Here is a 16534-nt window from a genome sequence, read left to right on the forward strand (position 1 = left end):
TTTGCTATGTAGATTTTAAAATGTTTTCATATAGTTGTATTTATCAATCTTTTCCTTTATGTCTCCAGATTTTAAATAATAGTCTTCCCCACACCAAGTTAATAAAGACAGTCTCCTTTGTTCTAGTATTTTCACATTACATTTTTTTACTTAAATCCTTGCTCCTTTGGAATTTACCTGGTATACAGCATGAGGCATGAATCCAACTGAATTTTATTAAAAATGCCTCTCCAGTTTTCTCAAGACAATTTTTAAAGTTGTTCATCTTTTCCTGATTTGAGATGCCATGTTTATCATATACCAAATTCTGTATGCACTGAGGTCTATTTCTAGACTTCCTGTTCTGTTCCATTGATTCATATGTCTGTCCTTGTGTCAAGACCACACTTTTAATTACTGTAGCTTTATATTATTTTATAGTAAGTGCTAGAAATAGTCCCCCCTCATTTTTATTTTCTTTTGGAGGTTTCCTTGAAATTCTTGTTTTGCTTTTTTTTAAATATGTACTTTAGAATTTGTCTAATTCTCTCCCTATCTCCTCTCCCCAATTTTGGCCTTATTATAATCACAATAAATATATAAATTAGCTTAGGGAGAACTGACAAATTTATGAGATTGAGTCTTCTTAATTAACTTGGTATGTTTTTCCCTTTGTGAAAGTCTTTGTGTCTTTCAGGATTGTCTTGAAATTTTATTCACAAATCTGGCACATTTCTAAAGCTTTTTTTTCAGATATTTCATCTTTTATTGTAATTAGAGTCTTCCCCCATTTCATCATCTAACTTGCTGTGTTTGTATACCTGAAATCTATTGATATCCATACAGTAATTCTGCATCCTGCTACCTTACAAATTTCCTTATTGTTTATAGTACTGTTCCAGCTGAGTATCTCAGGTTTTCCATATTGATCACAAATTGTAATAGTTTTATTTCCTTTCTAAATTTTTATAACTCTATTTTTTTTCTCTTGTTAATTGTATTGTCTAATATACAGTACTATAAGGTAATAGTGGTGACAAGTGAGCATCCTTCTTTGTTCCTGACTTGAGTGGTAATACTTCTAGTGTTGTCCCAATAAGCACAATGGTTGCTCCAGGACCAAGGCATATTTTTATCAAGTTAAGAAGGTATCCTTCTATTTCTATGTTATTGAGTTTAACCATATTTCTAAATAATAATAAAGCCCCAGGGCTATGTACCTGCAGCCTCCCTACCATGATAGGACCGAAGTTCTAAAAGGAAAGAATCTTAGGACCCTCTAGTCCACCTCCCTCCTATCATGAGAAATAAATTCCAAGCACAGAGAGGTTGTAATCCTCCCCACCCCCCACCCACCCCAACTCCCAAAGTCCCAAGATTAGATTAGAAGAAAAGCTAGAACACTCTCTCTTAGGTCTCACACCAATGTTCTTTTGGGTATATGAAATTAATATTGGAAGTTTCTCTCTGACTATTTTTCTTTTCCATTGTGCTCTCTACTTGAGATTTTTCCCATTTTATCCTTCTCTTTCCATCACATTTCTGGGACCTCACATGTGCTGCTTGGCTGTGCATTCTTCCAGCCCGCCCTTGCTGAGGAGCCAAGTTTATCAAAAGAGATTTCTAGACGGTGACATAATCCCTTCCCCACCCCCAAAAAAGTCCTCTTTGCTATTTGCTCTTCCTGGACAAAATGTATTGTCTTCCATATGCTGTTGGTTACCTCTGGAATACAAGCAGAAATCTTGTTGGAGCCACTGAACACCTCAAAATATGCTTCAGTTTGACAGTGCCTTTAGCCAGGTGATTTTAACCAGCAGTAGATGTGTCATAAGTGCCATTGTATCTTATATTCATTTGTGGGTGGTATTCAGATCTCAAAAGAAATTAGGCCATATGTCTATAATATTTAAATGTAAAACATAAATGACTACATTATTAGTACTGTACTTCTGATTTTGCATTCATCCTTGTCATAAACTTTCATTAATAAATATGAAAATTAGTAAATGTTTTATATGCTAAGAAAAATTATAAACAAATGGAAAAAAATCTAAGCCAGTTATTATTTTGACTAATAATTTTCTACTGCAAAACAAAAGATAGTATTTCTACCCATACATAGTTATCAGACTCTGGAATCAGATAGACTAGGGTTTGAGTTCTGCCTTCACCACTGCCTGGCTGGATGACTGACTGGACACTATTAACATAATTTCAACTGAGTCTCACTTTACTCAGCTGCAATGTGGGGACAGGAATACCTTGTAGAGTTGTGTGAGAAGAGAATAGTGCACATAAAGTGCTTAGTACAGTGGGTACCAATGATGTAAGGCCTCAATAAATGATAGCTATTATCATTACGACCTATCGTTAAGGGCCATCATAAAGCCTGTTTTTCTTTATTTAATACATAGTTTTTATTTAACATATTAATTTAGAGATTAAAAAATAAATGTCACAGTTTGACTCAGTTTGAGATTATAATTGCAAAACAGCTTATTTATCCACATAGCCTCCTTTCTGAGAGTTAGAACTAACATAAGGATTTGACTGAAGTCTCTGCTCTGGCTCTTTCTTAGGAATTATTTGGGCAGCCATGTCAATTAACACATCTAAAACTTTAAGGCTAAAAGTATGTTATTAATTTTTGATTAGGTTTCATTAGCCAATTATTATTTATTGACCCTATGTTAAGTAAGTGGAACAGAAAAGTATCACCAAAGGCTAATACGATTCCTACCCTACACATTTAGAGCTAAAAAGGACTTGGGCATCTTTTATTTACAAATTCAGTAATTTTGGTGTGTCTATTTTGTGCTAAACACAATACCATTCCCTAGGGATAGATACATGAAAAGATAGCTCCTTACTCTGAAGAAGCTTAGTCTAGTACAGTGTCTAGAATAGAATGTAAAATCCACTTGATACCCCTAATCCTCAGCAGGGCGGGGAGGGAATATCCTTCTTATGTGGTCCCATAGCATCCTATGCTTGCACTTATTTTGGCATTTCTCACACTGTACGTTAGTTGTCTGTCTCCTATGCTAGACTGTAGGATGCCTGAGGACCGGGATTGTGTCTTATTCATCACAGAAGATAACTAAAACATGATCTTGGCCCCTAAAGACCTTAATATCAAGTGACAAAGAAATAAACTACTAACATTTATAAGGAACTTAACTTTAATATAAACTGGTATGAAATAAAGGCTTCAAAGTGTATGCTACAAGAAGTAGGAGGTTTTAGATAAGGTTATTTAAAGGAGATAGCATTCAAGTTGAATTTAGAAGGAATGGCTGGATTTCCATGGCAGGTAAGGAGGGCAAGAGAATCCAAGACGAGGGAACATAATGAGCAAAAGCACAAAGGCAGGACAGTACATGCGCTGCTTGAAAAATAGCAACAAGTTCCATGTGAGTGAACTCAGGCAAGAATGTTAGGCAGGGGCTTAGTTGTTGCTGTGGGCAGTGGTACATTGACGAGGAAATTTGAACAAAGGAACCTGATCACTGTGTCAATAGTGTGAATGATGGGAAAAGAAAAATAAGATTTAGGAAAGGCAGTCTGGAGATTTCCAGTAATGTAGACAAGAGATATTGAGGTGAAAAAAATGTAAAAGGAAAGGGAACAATTCTGGAAACATACAAATGGACCTGTCAGACCCAGTAAGGGTCAGAAATTCCAGTTTAAGAATCTTCATCTCCAAGGTGGTAGCAGCTCTGGCAGTAGTTAGGTCGCTAAAGACAATAGAGAAAGCCAGAGGGAGGCCACAAAGCCTTGTGGAAATCTTATATTTAAGGGGTAGGTAAATCTTCAGATTTAGAAGAAATCATGTTTCAAATCTGTTATTTAAAAAGATGTCCTTGCGATCAAGTTGTTTGCTCAAGTTAATGCCTAGTTTATAGAAGAGCCCCGTAGAACCCAGGTGCTCTGACTTGTAGCTCAGTGCACTATTGTTTTATGCTCTAGACTTTAGTTTAATGCTAAATGTGAAAATCTAACCTACCACTTTTTCCATCCTCATCTATCTTGGTAAACAGACTAAACTTGAAATCTGGACCCCTTTACATAAATCAAAGTATTCTCTATCTCTTATGATTATAGTTAGAAATATTACACAAAATTTTGCCTTTGGAAAATACGGAGCAAGATGTCTACATGTATGCCATTTAAAATTATATTGTGTGATATGAATTGATAGTAGGACTTGTAAAAAGCCTAGATAATTAAAGCTACCTTATGTTCTACATGCAATAAGTTAATCTTATACATTATTGTTTTATATCCTTTATGTAAAAAGATCTCATTTTCAACACTGAATTATCTTTATGATCCCTAAATACCTTGCTATATAAATGGGACAATTTTGCTCAAATAAGCCAAACCAAATTATTTCACTGCAGTTCTACAGGAGATTTTATTGCTATTAATTTTGTAGTCTTCTATGGCATGTGCCAACGGTTTGGTTTGAAATCCCTTTTAATTATCAAGTGAAGTATTTATTCCTCAAAGAAGGAGGCCTGAAAAAAAAAAGATATGAAATTTAAAATATAGAGTGTTTAAAATAGTATGTGTATGATGGGGCCAAACTTCAGAATAGCATCATTCTTGCTTAACAACAGAACTAAATAATATGTGGATTTTATGAGGATTAACGTGCTCTGAAAGAACAGAGCTTTGAAAATGAACCAGGGCTAGCTGGTTAGCTCAGATGATTAGAATGTGGTGTTATAACACCAAGGTCAGGGGTTCGCATCCCTGCACTGGCCAGCCTCCAAAAATAAAAGAAAGGAAGGAAGGAAGGAGAAAAATTATGTAAAAGAAAAGAAGATGAATCATCACAAGCCATTATTAATGAACTGTTTGTAATTGAAAAACTGATAAAGATCAGCTGATAAAATGAGCAGAGCACAATAAATACTAGAAGTTAATGGACCACGCCTAGATAATTGAACATTTTTAATCTTAGAAAATGGATTTTAGCCATTTGAATGTGGCACAGTAAATGATTGCATCAGAATTCTCAAATATAGATTTGTGGCCTACCCCAAAAGATCAAAAACATACATTTTAATTGACCATTTTATAGTATAAAGTTTCCAGAAAAATGATGGGGGTTTTTTGATGTTTTTACTTTTCTTTCTTACTTTTGTGTCACTTTTGGTTTTTTTTAAGGAAACATATTTTATTAAAGTATAATATACATACAAAAGTGTTTCACAAGTGTACATACAGCTTGGTGAAGTTTCACAAATCGAATACACTCATGTATCCAACACCCAGATCAAGACACAAAACATCAACCATCCCTTCATAATCCATCACCTGCACACTCCCAATCAACAGGTACCTGCCACCCCAAAATAAAATGCTGGGAAAGAATTCTTCATGTACCTCTCATGTTTCTGCACATCTTGTGAGCAGAGGCACTGACTGCCAGTGTTCAGAGTATCTAAACAAACAAGGATGTTTGTGTAGCAAACAGCCTTGGAACATATAGTGTCTCCCTGCAGAGCAAAGGGCAGATTTGCTTACAGCCTTGAAAAACAGACATTATGTCTCTTATGAAGCAAAGAATAGGAGAATAGGTTTACTTTATTGTTCAGTATAATAATGTCTCCCTTCAAAGCAAAGGACAGGTATGTTTACTGCCCATTATAAAAGAGTCAGGTTCCCTAAGCTCAGGATTTCTCTCCTGTAATACAATCCACTGTGTGTGCACGTGTCACATGGCTTCCATATTGCCTCCTGGGAGTTAGAGCTCAGGGAACTGGTGCAAATACTGACACTGATATTAAATTGTAAGGCCCTTTGTCTCTGACCCAGGATCCATTAACTAAGAAGGCTAACTTGTTAGCTTGCAAGTAGGGTAAATCACAGACCCTTCACTGTTCTTGGCAGTAATCACTATTCTGACTTCTGCCATCCTAGATTAGTTTTACTTTTTCTTAAACTTCATATATAATTGGAATTATATGCCATCTACTCTTCTGTGTTGAGCTTCTTATATCCAGCATATTTGTGAGACTCATTCATATTATTGCATGTAGGCATAGTTCTTATAGTATTCCATTGTGTGAATATTTTTAAACTTTATTTTTTTCCTATTGATGTACATTTGGGTCAGCTCCCAGTGTCAGCTATTAAAATTGTGCTGTTATAAACACTTCTGTGCATGCCTTTGGGTGAATATATGTATGCATTCCTGTTGGGTATTTCTAGAGCTGGCTCAGAGAGTGTGCACAGATACTGCCCAACGATTTACTGAAGTATTTGTACCAAGCTATTTCTCCCATGTTTCAACCCTTGTTTTCCATCTTTTGTTTGTTTTTTCAGAGTGACATGCTTTTATTTTACCATCATGCATGTAAGGAAAGAGAAATATGCCAATGGTGCACTTCCAGTTTTACAGAGCAATCTCACAGGTATTTCACTGTCTAGAAAACAGACACATCAATTACTAAGTTGTTACTAGGGCAAGGAAGAAAATCAACCAGAGCCACAAAGTCATTTTTCCATGAAGACAACAATTTACAAAATCTTCAGAGTCTGACAAAACCAAGTTATTCAAATTAAAAATTTAAGGATAAAGTTTTAACAGAAACAAGAACAGGCTGAAAACTGTTATGAATATTCAAATAAGTCTCTTATCATGTACAAAAAAGGAAGACTGATATTCTTCCAAAAGTTCCCAATTGAAAACAAAACTAGTACAGCTCAATCTTCTCAATAAACAAAAACAAAGTAAAAGGATTTTACTAAATACTAGTGAAATTAAAGGCACAATATTAATCTTCCACATAAATAAGACCACATGAAAATAAGAGAAAACACCCAAAGTTGTACTGTTTGTGTTCTTCAAAGAACCCTTGTCTAGGAAACACACAAGTATTTAACACTCCAGCCACCTTCAATCCTCCCATCCCAATTCTGAGAAAAGTATTTCTTCTCCCATCACCACTAAGTGTAGGTACTCCTTCCTTCAAGCTCTCAATTGACCTAGTTTTAATTCTAGGCTTAATTTCCCCATAGCTTATTTTTGCCTTGTTATGGCCTTTTGTACTATTTTCCCTGCTTAGGGCATCCACCACAATTTCTTTAGTTCTTCCATCCACTCTGAAATAGAAATTACCTTTCATTCCATCTGGATATGTATCCCTTTATACCTGCTAGGTATTGCTAAAAGGAGGGTGAGAAACTGGGAGGAGAGCAGAGTAGGCAATAAGAGCTCCAGCAGCAATCTATTTTACAGGACAACCTCTCTGCCTCTGATATAGAGCCAAGTAAACTAAAAAGCCTATTTTTGCAGTTGTTTCTGAGCTAATATTTTTTTTAAAAGAGAAAGAGACATGAGAGATGTGAAATAGAACAGAAAGTGTACACCCACCCTGGCACTTAATCATGTTCAGGATGAGGAAGGCAAATAAAGGTACCTAGATTTTGTATGCATTCACTGGTTGCATGTGAGAAAGCCCAGTACTTGGCAAGGACACCATCATACCTCATACCCTTGCATAAGGACAGTTTTAACTCGTCACCTCAACCACCTGCCTGACAGTTAATAGGGTTGTGGAGGTGAGGGTGGAGGTGGTAAAGAACTGAGAAGTCTTTTAGGGGAGGAATAGAAGAGTCTTTTGTGTGCCAGCAGGAAACCAGTTCTGGAGATCCTTGTTTACCAGAAACCAGAAAGCGGAGCTGACAAAGGTCTGGCTTATGTTCATACAACAGGCAGCAGCCCAAGGGAATAGGCAAAACAACAGGTGACCAGAGGATCAAGAACAAGAGAGTCACATAAATCACATATACCAAGTGGCTCACTGCTGCTGTCCCCTGACTTCATGAATGCTCAGCAACTGTCCATAGGCCATGTGCCTGTACTGCCCCATGCAGAGCAGAGTGAGTAGACTAGGTTCCCAGACACGGCTAGAAATCCAGATGGTGGTAGCCAGACCAGAGGCCCTAGAAACAAATAGGGTCCAAACAGTGCAGATAAAGACAGTGCAATCTACAGTATCATTTGCTTGACTTAGAAAGAAGGGTGTGAACCATGGCCAAGCATAATGTGACGTTAACGCAGGATAGCATAAAGACCATATGGAAGTGGAGCAACTTGGCCACGCAGGCCTCAATCTTGAGGTTGTGAGAACACAAAGTTTAGAGGAAGGAGGGTACATACAGAAAGGTTAGCAGAAAAAAAGGAAAAGGCATATCCACTGCTGTTGCCCAAACACAGGTTTGGAAGGTGGTGGTAGGGAACCTTGTGCGGGAGTAATCCCAAGGGCAAAATCTAACCAGACTGGAACCCAAACGGCCTGGGGATCTCCACAGGCTCCCTTATCTGGCGACGTCTAACTCTATGCACCCCTTCACGCAACAGGTAGTATTGCAGTGGATTTGGCCAGAGGTCCTCTTTGATAATCTCAGCAATCCTGTCGGACTCTGGAAGGCTGTGGTCTGAAAACCAGGTGAAGAAGCTGCAGATCACATCTTGGTTCCTACGAATGAAGGACTGGGGTTCATGGCCCTGGCACCATATGATTGGAGTGGAAAGAGACACCACCTGGCCAGAGGACGTGACCTCATACTCCTTGACAATCAGCCTGTTTCTGAAGTAGGGGTTTATTCGAAAGAAAAACTTGAACTTGCAGCCAGTCCTGGGGTGTCTGAACTCCTTCACCTCCAAATTGGTTATGTACCTTAACATCTCTGCATCTTGACCACTGATCATGGTGGACAACTCTGGGTGGTTCTGAATCGAGAAGAACCAGAAGCCGGGAATATTCTGAATGATGTTGTTCCTCCGGTCCAAGTAGTGCTGCCGCATCCGCCCAAACCTACGCTCCAACTGGAGTAAGGCCCTGTCAGCCTGAGCATTCACAATGTCCAGTTCCCGCTGGATGGCCTCTAGCGGGTTCATGAGAAGAGGCACGTTCAGGGGACGGGGACGGGGACGGGGACGGGGACGGGGGCGGGGGCGGGGGCGGGGCCCAGGCCTGGCCTCTTCCTCCGCCTCAACTATCACCCTGTTTTCCACCACCACTTCCATTTCTTCACCTGCTGGCTTCTCCACCACCACCTCAGCCCTCTCCTCCTCAGCCACCGCTACTGAGAAGATGGCGCACTTTCCAGTCTCCACATCCTTGGCCTTCGCCCCAGCCATCACCTCAGACCCAGACTTCGGGGTGCCACAGGTGTCTAGGGCCTTCTCCCCACCTGGGCAGTGTGTCTCTCCACCTTGAAAGCCATTTTTGAGGCTGCCGTCCGTTGCCACGGACGTAGAGGCTGCTCCCAGGCCCTCCGTGGGTGGCAGAGCCACTTCCTTCCCCACTTCGGTCGCTATGGGACCGTGCCCCCCATACATTCGGATCTGGGGAGTATGACCATAGTTCACGGGGTCCCGGGGTGCGCCCTCCTCCTCTGGAAGCCGGGGCGGTACAAGCGTGCCAGCCCCCAAGCTGCTCTCACCCATTTCCGCCATCACCTGTGTCGCCTTGCTCTCCTCACGGAGCCTCTGGCACTGATGTGGGTGCGGGTCTCCCTGGGCATGGCCTGGAGTAGCGAGGCTGCAGGTTTGGGGGAGAAGGGTTCTCTCAACCCGGCTCTGGAGGCTCATGTTGACAGCGGCCAAACGAGCGATGACTTCGCGTCTGCTTTCCTCACAGAAAGCTCAGGCCAACCGACCGTTTGCTCCGCCTACTCAGTCTCGCGACTCTCTCTTAGTCTCGCGACACTCTCTTTAGTCTCGCGACATCCACTCATTCTCGCGACACCCACTTCAGTCTGGTGAGTCTGTTTCCGTGGCCTGTTCTTGGACCTGTTTTTGATTTCAGGGCTTGTGGTGAATGTTATGGTTCCATATAGTGGCTTTAGTTGGTATTTAGCCAGTGTCTTAAGACGTGAAAACCTTTTCACGTGTTTTTTTTTGGCTGTTTGTATATCCTCTTTTGTGAAATGTCCAAAGTCTTCCTCTTTTTCTATTGAGTATTGTAGCTTTTTTCATAATGATTTGTAGGAATACTTTAAGCATGTTAGATACTAGTCCTTTTCGGATATGTGTGTTGCAAATATCTTCCACTCTCTGGGTTGCGTTTTCACCATCTTAGTGGTGTCATATGAGGAACAAAAGTTTTTAATCATAGTCTTTCAATTTATCATTTTCCCTTTTAGATTAGTGCTTTTTGTGCCCTGTTAAAGAAATTTTGCCTTGCCAAAATTTTTCGCCTTTATATCTGCCATCCATCTGGAAATGATTTTGGTGAATGGTGTGATAGGGTACTAGATTCATTTTTTTCATATGAATATCTAATTGACCTAGCACTATTTGTTGAAAAGATCATCCTTTCCCAATCCATATGTTTTTTTGTTTGTTTGTTTGTTTGGGGTTTTTTTTTTTGCGATTTAGGTTTTTAATAGAATTATAGTACTTTGGTTTTTTTTTTTTTTTTTTTTAAGAATATTCATGTGATGTAAGGCTCATTGTCACCCTTCGTGCCCATGATGTGAAGGCCAGATTCATACTGGCAGCATACCCATTACCAGAAATTACTTTTTTTTTTTTTTTTTTTTTTAATTTTATTTTGTCGATATACATTGTAGCTGATTAATGCTCCCCATCACCAAAACCTCCCTCCCTTCTCCCTCCCCCCCTCCCCCCCAACAATGTCCTTTCTGTTTGCTTGTTGTATCAACTTCAAATAATTGTGGTTGTTATATCTTCTTCCCCCCCCCCCGGTTTGTGTGTGTATGTGTGTATGTGTGTGTGTGAATTTATATATTAATTTTTAGCTCCCACCAATAAGTGAGAACATGTGGTATTTCTCTTTCTGTGCCTGACTTGTTTCACTTAATATAATTCTCTCGAGGTCCATCCATGTTGTTGCAAATGGCAGTATTTCATTCGTTTTTATAGCTGAGTAGTATTCCATTGTGTAGATGTACCACATTTTCCGTATCCACTCATCTGATGATGGGCATTTGGGCTGGTTCCAACTCTTGGCTATTGTAAAGAGTGCTGCGATGAACATTGGGGAACAGGTATACCTTCGACTTGATGATTTCCATTCCTCTGGGTATATTCCCAACAGTGGGATGGCTGGGTCGTATGGTAGATCTATTTGCAATTGTTTAAGGAACCTCCATACCATTTTCCATAGAGGCTGCACCATTTTGCAGTCCCACCAACAATGTATGAGAGTTCCTTTTTCTCCGCAGCCTCGCCAGCATTTATCGTTCATAGTCTTTTGGATTTTAGCCATCCTAACTGGGGTTAGATGGTATCTCAATGTGGTTTTGATTTGCATTTCCCGGATGCTGAGTGATGTTGAGCATTTTTTCATATGTCTGTTGGCCATTTGGATATCTTCCTTAGAGAAATGCCTACTTAGCTCTTTTGCCCATTTTTTAATTGGGTTGCTTGTTTTCTTCTTGTAAAGTTGTTTGAGTTCCTTATATATTCTGGATATTAATCCTTTGTCAGATGTATATTTTGCAAATATTTTCTCCCACTCTGTTGGTTGTCTTTTAACTCTTTTAATTGTTTCTTTTGCTGTGCAGAAGCTTTTTAGTTTGATATAATCCCATTTGTTTATTTTTCCTTTGGTTGCCCGTGCTTTTGGGGTCGTATTCATGAAGTCTGTGCCCAGTCCTATTTCCTGAAGTGTTTCCCCTATGTTTTCTTTAAGAAGTTTTATTGTTTCAGGGTGTATATTTAAATCCTTAATCCATTTTGAGTTGATTTTAGTATACGGTGAGAGGTATGGATCTAGTTTCATTCTCCTGCATATCGATATCCAGTTATCCCAGCACCACTTGCTGAAGAGGCAGTCGCTTCCCCAGTGAATAGGCTTGGTGCCTTTGTCAAAGATCAGATGGCAGTAAGTGTGAGGGTTGATTTCTGGATTCTCTATTCTATTCCATTGGTCAGTGTGTCTGTTTTTATGCCAGTACCATACTGTTTTGGTTATTATAGCTTTGTAGTATAGCTTAAAGTCAGGTAGTGTTATGCCTCCAGCTTTAGTTTTTTTGCTGAGCATTGCTTTGGCTATTCGTGGTCTTTTATTGTTCCATATAAATGTCTGAATAGTTTTTTCCATTTCTGAGAAAAATGTCTTTGGAATTTTGATGGGGATTGCATTGAATTTGTATATCACTTTGGGTAGTATGGACATTTTCACTATGTTGATTCTTCCAATCCAAGAGCATGGAATATCTTTCCATCTTCTTGTATCCTCTCTAATTTCTCTCAGCAGTGGTTTGTAGTTCTCATTATAGAGATTTTTCACCTCCTTGGTTAACTCAATTCCTAAGTATTTTATTTTTTTGGTGGCTATTGTAAATGGGCAGGCTTTCTTGATTTCTCCTTCTGCATGTTCACTATTGGAGAAAATAAATGCTACTGATTTTTGTGTGTTGATTTTGTATCCTGCTACTGTGCTGAAATCATTTATCAATTCCAACAGTTTTTTTGTAGAGGTTTTAGGCTGTTCGATATATAGGATCATGTCATCTGCAAACAGGGACAGTTTGACTTCATCTTTTCCAATCTGGATGCCCTTTATTTCCTTCTCTTCTCTGATTGCTCTGGCTAGTACTTCCAACACTATGTTGAATAGGAGTGGTGAGAGTGGGCATCCTTGTCTAGTGCCTGTTCTTAAAGGAAAAGCTTTCAGCTTTTCCCCATTCAGGATGATATTGGCAGTGGGTTTGGCATATATGGCTTTAATTATGTTGAGATACTTTCCCTCTATACCTAACTTATAGAGGGTCTTTGTCATGAATGAGTGCTGAACTTTATCAAATGCTTTTTCAGCATCTATAGAGATGATCATATGGTCCTTGTGTTTGAGTTTATTAATATGGTGTATCACATTTATTGATTTGCGTATGTTGAACCAACCTTGCATCCCTGGGATGAATCCCACTTGATCGTGATGAATAATTTTTCGTATGTGTTGCTGTATTCTGTTTGCTAGTATTTTAGTGAGGATTTTTGCATCTATATTCATCAAGGATATCGGCCTGTAGTTTTCTTTTTTGGTTATATCTTTACCTGGTTTTGGTATCAGGATGATGTTTGCTTCATAGAATGAGTTTGGGAGATTTGCGTCCGTTTCAATCTTTTGGAATAGTTTGTAAAGAATCGGTGTCAATTCCTCTTTGAATGTTTGGTAAAATTCTGCTGTGAATCCATCTGGTCCTGGGCTTTTCTTTGTTGGGAGCCTTCTGATAACAGCTTCAATCTCCTTTATTGTTATTGGTCTGTTCAAATTTTCTACGTCTTCACGGTTCAGTTTTGGGAGCTTGTGTGTGTCCAGAAATTTATCCATTTCCTCCAGATTTTCAAATTTGTTGGCGTATAGTTGTTTATAGTAGTCTCGAATGATTCCTTGTATTTCAGATGAATCAGTTGTAATATCGCCTTTTTCATTTCTAATTTTTGTTATTTGAGTCTTCTCTCTTCTTTTTTTTGTTAGCCATGCTAATGGTTTGTCAATTTTATTTATCTTTTCAAAAAACCAACTTTTTGATTCGTTGATCTTTTGAATTGTTTTTTGGTTTTCAATTTCATTCAGTTCTGCTCTGATCTTAATGATTTCTTTCCGTCTGCTAACTTTAGGATTGGATTGTTCTTGTTTTTCTAGTTCTTTAAGGTGAAGTGTTAGGTTGTTCACTTGCCATCTTTCCATTCTTCTGAAGTGAGCATTTAATGCAATAAATTTTCCCCTCAATACTGCTTTTGCAGTATCCCACAGGTTTTGGTATGATGTATCATTGTTTTCATTAGTTTCAATAAACTTTTTGATTTCCTGCTTGATTTCTTCTTGGACCCATATGTCATTAAGTAGAATGCTGTTTAATTTCCATGTGTTTGTATAGTTTCCAGAGTTTTGTTTGTTATTAATTTCTAGTTTTAATCCATTGTGGTCTGAGAAGATACATGGGATAATTCCAATTTTTTTGAATTTATTGAGACTTGATTTGTGACCTAATATGTGATCTATCTTGGAGAATGATCCATGTGCTGATGAGAAGAATGAATATTCTGAGGTTGTTGGGTGGAATGTTCTGTAGATATCTGCCAATTCCAATTGGTCTAGAGTCTTGTTTAGATCTTGTGCTTCTCTACTGATTCTTTGCCTAGATGATCTGTCTAATATTGACAGTGGAGTGTTCAGGTCCCCTGCTATTATGGTATTAGTGTCTATTTCCTTCTTTAGGTCTAATAGAGTTTGTTTTATAAATCTGGCTGCTCCAACATTGGGTGCGTACATATTTATGATTGTTATGTCTTCTTGATGGATCAGTCCTTTTATCATTAAGTAGTGTCCCTCATTGTCTCTTTTTATGGTTTTTAGTTTAAAGTCTATTTTGTCAGATATAAGAATAGCCACTCCAGCTCGTTTTTCTTTTCTGTTTGCATGGTAAATCTTTTTCCATCCTTTCACTCTTAGTCTGTGTGAATCTTTATGGGTGAGGTGGGTCTCTTGTAGGCAGCATATAGTTGGGTCCTGCTTTTTGATCCAGTCAGCCAGTCTGTGTCTTTTAATTGGGGAATTTAAGCCTTTAACATTAAGAGTTGTTATTGAAAGGTGTTGATTTATTCTTAGCATTTTATTGGTTGTTTGGTTGTCTTAGGTGTCTTTTGTTCCTTGCTTTCTGATTTGCTATTTGGTTTCTTTGTTTGTTGGTTCCTTAGGTTGTAGATAGTGTTTTTGTTAGCTTGTTTTCTCTTCATGAATGCCATTTTTATTGTACTAGCGGGTTTAGATTTTTCTTAGGTTTTTATGGCAGTGGTAGTTATTTTTCAGGAACCAAACCCAGTACTCCCTTGAGGATTTCTTGTAAGGGTGGTCTTGTGGTAGTGAACTCCCGCAGTTTTTGTTTGTCTGAGAAATATACTATTTGCCCCTCATTTCGGAAGGATAGCCTTGCAGGGTAGAGTATTCTTGGCTGGCAATCTTTGTCTTTTAGTATTTTGAAAATATCATCCCATTCCTTTCTAGCTTTTAGGGTTTGTGATGAAAAGTCTGATGTTAACCTGATTGGGGCTCCCTTATAGGTGATTTGACGCTTCTCTCTTGCAGCTTTTAAGATTCTCTCTTTGTCTCTGAGTTTTGCCAATTTGACTATGACATGTCTTGGAGAAGGCCTTTTTGGGTTGAATACATTTGGAGATCGTTGAGCTTCCTGGATCTGAAGATCTGTGATTTTTCCTATACCTGGGAAGTTTTCTGCCACTATTTTGTTGAATATGTTTTCAATGGAATCTCCATTTTCCTCCCCTTCTGGAATACCCATGACTCGGATATTTGAGCGTTTGAGGTTGTCTGATATCTCTCTCAGATTTTCTTCCATGTCCTTGATTCTTTTTTCTTTCTTTTTGTCTGCTTGTGTTATTTCAAACAGCCCATCTTCAAGTTCAGAGGTTCTCTCTTCAACTTCGACAAGCCTGCTGGTTAAACTCTCCGTTGTGTTTTTTATTTCGCTGAATAACTTCTTCAGTTCAGCAAGTTCTGCTACATTTTTTTTCAGGACATTGATTTCCTTGTATATTTCCTCTTTCAGATCCTGTATACTTTTCCTCATTTCATCATGCTGTCTAGCTGAGTTTTCTTGTATCTCATTCAGTTTCCTTAGAATTATCACTCGAAATTCCTTGTCAGTTATTTCAAGGGCTTCTTGTTCTATAGGATCTAGAGTATGAGATTTATTAACTTTTGGTGGTGTACTTTCTTGATTTTTTGTATTTCTGGTGTCTTTTTTTTGGTGTTTATTCATTGTGGCCGGGGGTTTCACAGTCCACCGGTTTAAGACTAATGACTAACTAGGATGTTGCTGTGGTTGCCAATTTGGTATGGCTCCCGCCGTGATTGCTCAGTTGGCCTCTAGTGTCTTGTGTGTGTGGTTGCCTCGGGTCTTGGGCTTCTCCGGGGATCCACCTTTCTGGTCAGCTTGTACTCTGCTGGGCTGGTGGATCACGTACCACAGGGTGTGTGATCTCTGTTGAGCTTTCACTTTCTGTACAGGACTTCTCCCCGTTCCGTGTGCTCTGGCCCAGGCTGTTAGATCGTGCAGTGGCGACCCCACCGGGTGTATGGTTTCTGTCGAGTCTCCACCTCCCTGGCCGCACGTCTCCCCCCTCTGTGCACACTGTGCTGGGTTGGGGCGTGTCTTCTGCACCCCTCGTCTATCAGCTGGGCCTTCAAGACCCTGCTCAGCACCGCCTCGCCCAGGAAGTCTACCAGGTTTCTGCTAGGCACAGACGACCGGTCTCTCTGGGTGCCTTTGTAGCACTGTGTAGATCTTTCTCGGGTCTTGTTCACCTTTGTATCCCCCCGGTATAAACCGAGTCTAGTGCCCGCCTGCAGCCTGCTCTCCGGCAGGTTCAAGCGGACCTGGGAACTCTCCTACCACACTATTCCCAACCAGAAATTCGTTAGGCTTTTTTCCAAACTGGTGGTCGCAGAGATGGTGTCTGCCTCCCAGTAACAGGAAGTTTACCGGGCCGGAGTCCAGGGTGTGGTGGAGTGACAGTCGGCCCGCCCGTACTTCC

General features: G+C 39.5%; 2 protein-coding genes across 4 annotated transcripts in view; one reads left to right on the top strand and one right to left on the bottom strand.

Moving 5' to 3' along the window:
• ACYP2 (acylphosphatase 2) overlaps positions 1-16534 on the top strand; it is a 175796-nt gene that overhangs the window by 112793 nt on the left and 46469 nt on the right. The gene's annotated exons all lie outside the window — the stretch shown is intronic.
• Positions 8270-9595, bottom strand: TSPYL6 (TSPY like 6). The gene has a single exon (XM_063078773.1). The coding sequence runs from the start codon at positions 9593-9595 to the stop codon at positions 8270-8272; it is 1326 nt and encodes a 441-aa protein (XP_062934843.1).

This window comes from Cynocephalus volans, chromosome 14 (genome assembly GCF_027409185.1).
Source record: "Cynocephalus volans isolate mCynVol1 chromosome 14, mCynVol1.pri, whole genome shotgun sequence".
Classification (NCBI taxonomy): domain Eukaryota; kingdom Metazoa; phylum Chordata; class Mammalia; order Dermoptera; family Cynocephalidae; genus Cynocephalus; species Cynocephalus volans.